This window comes from Chanodichthys erythropterus, chromosome 21 (genome assembly GCF_024489055.1).
Source record: "Chanodichthys erythropterus isolate Z2021 chromosome 21, ASM2448905v1, whole genome shotgun sequence".
Lineage (NCBI taxonomy): Eukaryota > Metazoa > Chordata > Actinopteri > Cypriniformes > Xenocyprididae > Chanodichthys > Chanodichthys erythropterus.
In genome coordinates, this window is record NC_090241.1 from 35,973,960 (window position 1) to 35,982,053 (window position 8,094).

The following is an 8,094-nucleotide window of genomic DNA, read 5'->3' on the forward strand; positions in this document are numbered from 1 at the left end:
ATTGTGTTTGGTGCTGTGGATGTCTCAGTTTACAGAGCCAAATTCAATTACAAGTTAATATTTATTGACTTACATTTTAGACATAATATTACAGGTTATGTCTGTTTTTGCTCCACTTACAACAATAGTTCCAAACAAAACCACAGCTGAACCATAGCATTTTTTTATTTTTGAATGAATCAGCATTTTTGAATGAACGATTCAGTGACTCATTCATAAAGACTTGTTTCTTTTCTGAATGATTCAGTCATTGTTGAAAGAATTGGTTGAGTGAATGATTCAATGACATTCAATTGTAGAAATAACTTTTGTTATGTTTAAATAGTGAGCGTAATACACTTTGTAGTTGTGTTTGGTGTTGTAAACATCTCTGTTCATATTAAGTGACTTGCATTTAAGACATTATATTACAAGTAAGGTCTGTTTTTGCTTCGTTAACGACAATATTTCCAAACAAAACCACAGCTGAACCATAGCGTTTTTTAGTTCCTGAAGGAATCAACATTTTTGAACAATTTGGGTGAATGAATGATTCAGTGACTCACTCATAAAGACTTGTTTCTTTTCTGAATGATTCAGTCAAACGTTTCAATGTTGTTGAGCGAATCGGTTGAATGAATTAGACCGTTAATTAAACATTCAGTAATGCAGTCACTTGTCGCCACCTACTGGTGCTAGTATCAGGCCTGTCATCCAGTCCAATGTATAAATAGTAAAGCTAGTTTAAAGTTATGTAATATTCGTGCGTTATCTTGATGCATTACCATTACATTTTCTCAAGATAATTTGTTTTGTAGAAATAACTTTTGTTATGTTTAAATAGTGAGCGTAATACACTTTGTAATTGTGTTTGGCTCTGTGAATGTCTCTGTTCTGTTCTCGATACGCAGCTTATGTCATGAATAATCAGTGCCGCACAAGAGTTCTCAAAGCTTCAGTTTCATACTGAAAATCAATACATATGCATATGATCTCTAGCTGAAACTTAGCCTGTTCAGAAATCTCTAGCTTTTACAGAAATCTCCAGCTTTTTCCACACGTTTTTGAGTCTGTGGTCTGTTACATCAGTGCACATGATCGTGCTGATGATAACAGAAGTGGGTCAACAACAGCCTTAAGAAAGACTTCTGACTCATGTGAACATATGTGGGTGACGTCAGCAGGGTTACAACATTGACAAGGTTATTCGCATTCAATGATATTCGCTTATGCTCATCAACTATTGGCAGTGAACGCAGACGTACAGATGCCGTGTTCTTGCAGCTTTGCTTTATCAAATCAAAATCTATTTTATCAAAATGCCTTCTGCTGGATATTCACTGAAAACAACACCAAGTGAATGCATCTAGTTTTAAGCACTACTGAAAAACAAGATATAACATAATTGTAAGTGCAAAAATATTCATACATTCCTGTGATGCAGAACATGCTCCTTTTCTCTGTAGGGTTGAAGTTAAAGTCCCGGATCATCTGATCATACAGAAGAACAACAGAAGATGTGGCCGTCGAGTGCAGAAGAACATGTGTTTGTCGCCTACTGATCCGTACTCGGGCATTCTCACTACTGGTAACACACACACACACACACACACACATTTCAAAAGACAATAGTGTAATTATAAAGCAGAATGGAGTGGAGTTGTGTACTGAGTGTTAGTGTGTGTTGCGTCTCAGGCGTTACCGTAGATACAGATGAGCACTGGTGCTCTCAGATCAACAGACTGCAGCAGCTCATCGACAAACTGGAGTGTCAGGTGAATGCATCTAAATGTCCATTCACACAGAATAACCTTTATGTTTTCAGCATGTATATTGAGATTTTGGTTTGCTTTTCATTTTTAGAGTCCAAAGTTGGAGCCACTGAAAGAAGATACACTGGCCAGCACATACAAATCAGTGAGAAGCATTTACCGTATCAACTCATGAATTTACTCGTGACTCACAATGTGCCATCTCCGAACCCATTTGTCTTGGTTAAAATGCCTAAACATTGACATGTTAATGGTTCTTTCTCCTGTTGCTATGGAGGAGTTAGTTAGTCTGGCTCCACACATGACAGGATCTTCTGGTTTTATAGCATTGATTTGGAAACATGGTCTTTTTTCACATTTCTGATGAAGTTGTTGCAGTCTGATTTGCTGCACAATAGCCTTTATGTATCTTTTGTGTGCCTTTTTTAAGCTCGACACTTTGTGAAAAAGAAGTACTTATGACAGAAATAATATACTGTAAAAGAATATACATGTTTTGCATGTTAATTGGAATCAAATATTATTGCATTTATATTAAATGCAATTAGCTGAACTTTGTTGTGTAAGACTTAAATGCATCTTCATATTTAATTTCATATTTACTTCTATTATCTTTGAAATAAAGTGTTCTGCTGAATGCACTTAAACTAAAACGGTAACACTAGGGTATTTTAACTAGTTGCTTATTAGCATGCATATTACTAGAATATTGGCTGTTTATTAATAATTAATTAATTATTTATTCTGCATGACCTTATTCTACATTCTTTATCCTACCAATACTTAAACTTAGCAACTAACTTACTAACTATTAATAAGCAGTAAATTAGGAGTTTATTGATGGAAAAGTCATAGTTAATAGTGAATACATGTTCCCTATAGTAAAGTGTTACCATTAAAACATAATTTAATGTCTATTGAAACTTGTATGTCATGTAATTAATTATATTTGTAATTAATTACACATTTGTGATGAAGTTGCAATTTAGTACATTGAAAATATATTTACTGTAGATGCAATATCAAATAACAGACTAGAGTTATTAGAATTATAATCAAGTACTTCACCCGTGCTTTAGTATGTTAGTCAACACACTTTAAATTAAGTGTACTTCTGTAAAGCATGCCAAAGATTAAATCATAAGGATTTAAAATGTTCTGTAAAGTGAAACTTAATTTGACATTATTACAAAGTGCACTTTTTAAAAGTGAAACTCATGAAAGTGAACTCTCTTAGGTGGCTTTTTATTTAATTAAATTATATTATCTGCAAGCACAGTTTTATATATATACATGCACTTCTTTTTCACAAGGGACAATGTCAGCACTTTCAATGATTTTAAATCATTATATTATACTCAAGTGCATGCGGGTGAATGAATAATGACAGGTTTTACATCAAGCACAGATGTTCAGCAGAAACACTCACTTGCTCTGCATGAAAACAGAAGCTGGCATTAGTTTGATCGCTGTGTTTCCTTCTCTAGAACATTCTGCTGGTGCAGAGACAGATGAGCGTGACGGAGAACGATCTCGAGGAGTTCCAGAAGGCTCTGAAGAGCTACGCCGACACCACCGCCAATCAGAACGACAACCTACAGTGAGAAAAAAACATTAATTTTATGAAGTTACCATCAAGATACTGTATGAACCGTAATATAATCATGTTCAAAGAGAATATTAACCCTGTAAAAACTGACATATGAAATAATCTCTCTGTCTCTCGTTCAGTGTGTCCATCCAGAAGCTTCCTGAGAAGAGCTGCTACATCATCTATGAGTTTTGGCAGGACCGCATTTCCTGGATGAGGTGTGTGTGTGTGTGTGTGTGTGTGTGTGTGTGTGTGTTGAGCAGCATAATGATTTAGAGAGTTGGTTCAGGGGTCTTTGTAAATCAAATCCTAATGGAGTCTATTTTTACAAACACAAGACAAGCACGGTCTAGTTTGAGGTTCACTCGGCCTCCTGCTGCAGTCCTCCATGTGCAGAAGCTCCTGCTGGGTTTTAAATCTGTCAGGGTTCATGATCGGCCACGATTCTGTTCGGTTACACATTAAAACCCAGCTAACAAAAATATGTTCTAAGAACATTTTGCTAACTTTCCCATTTAAGAGGCCATGTTATGCCCCTTTACAAAGTCTTGATGTTGTTTGGGGCTCTACTAGAACAGGTTTTCATACTTTCATTCTCCATTGTTGCAGCTCCTCTCTTCTCAGTCTGTCAGTAACGCTTTGTTTAGTTCTCTATGTAGCCCCTCCTTCTGAAAAGCACAATGCTTTCTGATTGGTTGCATTAGAATGATTTCTGAAGGATCATGTGACACTGAAGACTGGAGTAATGATGCTGAAAATCCATCTTTGATCACAGGAATAAATTATAGTTTACTATATATTCACATACAAAATAGGTATTTTAAATTGGAATAATATTTCACAATTTTGCTGTTTTTACAGTATTTTTGGGCAAACAAATGCAGTCTTGGGGAGCAAAAAAGTGTGCAATTAAAGTCTTCTTTTAGGAATCTAAATGTTTGAGTGAGTGAGTGTGTGTGTGTGTGTGTGTGTGTGTGTGTGTGTGTGTGTGTGTGTGTGTGTGTGTGTGTGTGTGTGTGTGTGTGTGTGTGTGTGTGTGTGTGTGTGTGTGTGTGTGCGACTCCATGTTTGCCAGCCAGATTGCTGAGGGTCTAACGAGACTCGTTTCAAATTAGCAGATGGCTCGTCTAGTAACACAAATTTCACAAACACACACTGATCTAGAAGATTTACACGTGACGGCTCATGTTACCTAATCTCATTTGTGATGCTTCACATGACGGTATTGTGAAGTGCACACACTTTACGTGAGGTTCTCATCTTCTCCTTAAAGATACGGTGATCTAATTTAAGAAATAAATTATTTCAGAAAAAAAATCATTATAAATTACAGTGAATAATACAGCGATGAAATTATCTGCTGTGGGGGAAGTGCTTTAATATAAGTGCTTTTTTATTAATAAATCCAAACTCCTGTATACTTTGAATACTCAGGTTTATTGCATCTATTTACACTACCGTTCAAAAGTTTGTGGTTGGTAAGATTTAATGTTTTTATGCACACCAAGGCTAAATTTATTTGCTCAAAAAAACATTAAAAATTTGAAATATTATTTCAATTTAAAACAGCTGTTTTCTATGTCAATATACAGTAAAGTGTAATTTATTCCTGTGATCAAAGCTGAATTTTCAGCATCATTACTCCAGTCTTCAGTGTCACATGATCCTTCAGAAATCATTCTAATATGATGATTTCATGCTCAAGAAAACTCACTTTTTAATGCACAAGGGAAATATATTCGCTTATTACTTAAAGCTGAAATGTGTCACTTGTGCACCACCAGTGGCATCTAAAGGAATTGCAAAAATGATTGTTTCCAAACAAGTTTCCAAGCTTAACAGAGAAATCTTAGACTTAAATGAAATCTAACTCAAAACTCAATTTAGTGTCCTGAGGGCTGAAGCAGCAGGCTGTTTTCATCTGTTGTTCATTACATCATCTGATAATATGAGATTGTCCTGACGTCTGTCGTCTCTCTGCAGTTATTTGCAGTCTGACGCCAGTAAGATGTTCCAGCGCTGCATCATAGACATGCTGGAGGACCCAGAGATCGTCTCCACGATGCTCATGCCAGGTAAGATCGCGTGTAGTCACATCATTTATTAGTTTAAGCAGTTTCTAAATGCATCTGTCTCAGCCTGGAAGCAAAAGGAATTAAACACGGAGCCGAGTCGCCTTTAATGAGGAGTTATGATGCTTCATCTCTCTAATATCCACCTGTTTCTTTCTCACAGCGTCCTGGTGGATCATGACAAACAACTAACAGCAACAAGAAAACGCAGCTGAACCCCGATCGGAAAAAAATGACCCCATTGTGTCTTTGAATTAATGAATAGCTCTAAAAAAAAATCAGATCACACACCATTTTTGTGTTGCATTTTATAGATAATGTCTGTCTATTAGAAAACACAGAAAACAAAACATGTTACACAGGGTTGTGCATCATTCAGAAGTGGATTCAGATGCTTGGACAAAGTGGACATATTGAATTTGAATTAGTGTTTTTTATTTTTTATTATAGTTATTAATATTTTTTATATTTTTAGTTTTCATGTTAATTTTAGTTTCATTTTTGGTAATTTTGTTATGTGCTTTTGTGATTGTTATTTTTATTTTTTTGTAAATATTGCTAGTTTTATTTTTAGTTAGTTTTAGTTTTATTTATTTCCAATTAATAATTTTAGTGCTTCAACTTAAAAGTTTTTCTGTTTATTGCCAAGGCAACATTTCTAATTTTGTTTAGTTTAAATTTTTAAACTAATATTTTTATTTTATTTTATTTCAATAAACAAAAATGTTTTAATAGTTTTAAAGAAAGCAGAATAAAAATTCAAAGATATTAATATAAATTCTAAAGTATTTAAAATTATATATTTTATTATATTTAAAAAACTACACTCTAAAAAATGCTGGGTTAAAAACAACCCAAGTTGGGTTGAAAATGGACAAACCCAGCAATTGGGTTGTTTTAACCCAGCGGTAGGGTTAAATGTTTGCCCAACCTGCTGGGTAGTTTTATTTAACTCAACTATTGTTTAAAAATTACTGTATTGCTTGCTTAAAATGAACCCAAAGTATGTTGGAAATGAACATTTATTAATGTTCAATGAATAATTATTAAACAATAAACATTTATTAAATTGCTTATTAATAAATGTATATTAATAAACTATTAAACTATTACATTTATATTAATAAAATATTAAAGCTTATTAATAAACATTCACCTTTTGTCTATTATTGTTGTCTCTACATCTGGTTTTTAATTTCCCAACTATTTTGGGTTCATTTTAAGCTAGCCATAGAGCAATTTTTAAACAATAGTTGGTTTAAATAAAACTACCCAGCAGGTTGGGCAAACATTTAACCCAACCGCTGGGTTAAAACAACCCAATTGCTGGGTTTGTCCATTTTCAACCCAACTTGGGTTGTCTTTAACCCAGCATTTTTTAAGTGTACGTTTGTTTTTATTTGCCAATGGAAGAATACTTAAATTCCTAGAATTTACTTAATATATTATTATTTAATAATAGATTCATATTTTGCTTGTAGTATTTATTTTTTAAGTCGAATGGTGGTCTGCTCTGCAAAATTAAGATCTGTTTTGATGGCTGTTAATTGTTTTGACAATTTAACTTTAGATAAAAACTGAGATCAAAACATATCTACATGTCAGGGAATAGATTAGTTCAAAATAATGATGTAAATATTTATGTTTTAGGGCTTGTGTTGAACTACTAGAGTTCCTCTGTGTGACCGTATTGAATTTCTTTGGAATTCCCAATTGTTCGATTCAGATTTACACTCGTGAACCGAATCTTCAGATCTGAATTGTGCTCAACCCCGACTCTCACAGGCATGGGTGTGATTGATATTCTTCGCATGTATAGAAAATCAAAGCGTGTTTTGCTCCATTCCGTGATGAAGCTTTTCAAGCCAGTAGCTTTGATGCAGATACAGCGACTCTCAGAGCAAAACAACAAGAAGAAACACGAGAATTCATGTGTTCTCGTAAATAATTACAATAACACTAGCAAAATGATCTGCTGCTCGAGTCGAACACCTTTAAAGTCACTTTTACTTCTCTGGATACTGGAACATGAAACTGCATGCCGATAGGAGACGTTTTATAGTGTCAGTTGATTTGCATCAAACAATTATTTCTCAAGAGAAGTTTGAAATATAGGAGTCAGACTGTGAATAGGTTAGACTTTACATGGAGATGTGTTGTAAACCCTCCTGAAGGTGTTTAGAGGACTATTTCACCCTCATTTACTTGTCCTAAACCCGTATAAACACAAAAAGTGGTGTTTGAGGAGCGAATGATGACTTCAGGGTGAACATTTCCTTTAGTTTACTGCATAGACAATGTAAGATCCTGGTTTGACTGTGTTATTGTTCAATGAACATGGAAACCTGCTAGTTGTTGTACTATTCATTCATCTTAACTGAAAAACACAAACCTGACCTTTTTGCTTTAGGTTTTTCACTTTATGTGGATTAGTCATTTGAATGAAAAATAAAACTCGAATGATTATTCTGTGTGTGGTTTTGTTCTTCAGTCATTTTAGCTTTTTAACTTTATAATGGCCTATCTTTTGCATCACTGTCACATTGTTTGTGGATGATATGTGAATATAAATTGCTAGAAGTCAGAAATGTTAATAGTAAAGATGCTTTCTCTCTCTCTCATAATGATATGGTTCAGGGTTTTTTCACGATGCTTCTGAAATGAGGCAGAAACATTCAGC

The 8,094-nt window shown here is 34.3% G+C and overlaps 1 protein-coding gene across 1 annotated transcript in view; it reads left to right on the plus strand.

Annotated features, from left to right (window-relative positions):
• The window catches only part of necab3 (N-terminal EF-hand calcium binding protein 3), a 47,757-nt gene extending 41,595 nt beyond the window's left edge, over positions 1–6,162 (plus strand). Inside the window, exons 7-13 of the mRNA XM_067374018.1 lie at positions 1,446–1,567; positions 1,675–1,754; positions 1,843–1,896; positions 3,239–3,351; positions 3,483–3,560; positions 5,326–5,417; positions 5,578–6,162. Coding sequence (XP_067230119.1) covers positions 1,446–1,567; positions 1,675–1,754; positions 1,843–1,896; positions 3,239–3,351; positions 3,483–3,560; positions 5,326–5,417; positions 5,578–5,606 — 568 coding nt within the window. The 3' untranslated portion in view covers positions 5,607–6,162. The remainder of the gene's footprint in view (positions 1–1,445; positions 1,568–1,674; positions 1,755–1,842; positions 1,897–3,238; positions 3,352–3,482; positions 3,561–5,325; positions 5,418–5,577) is intronic.
• The last annotated feature ends 1,932 nt before the right edge of the window (positions 6,163–8,094 follow it).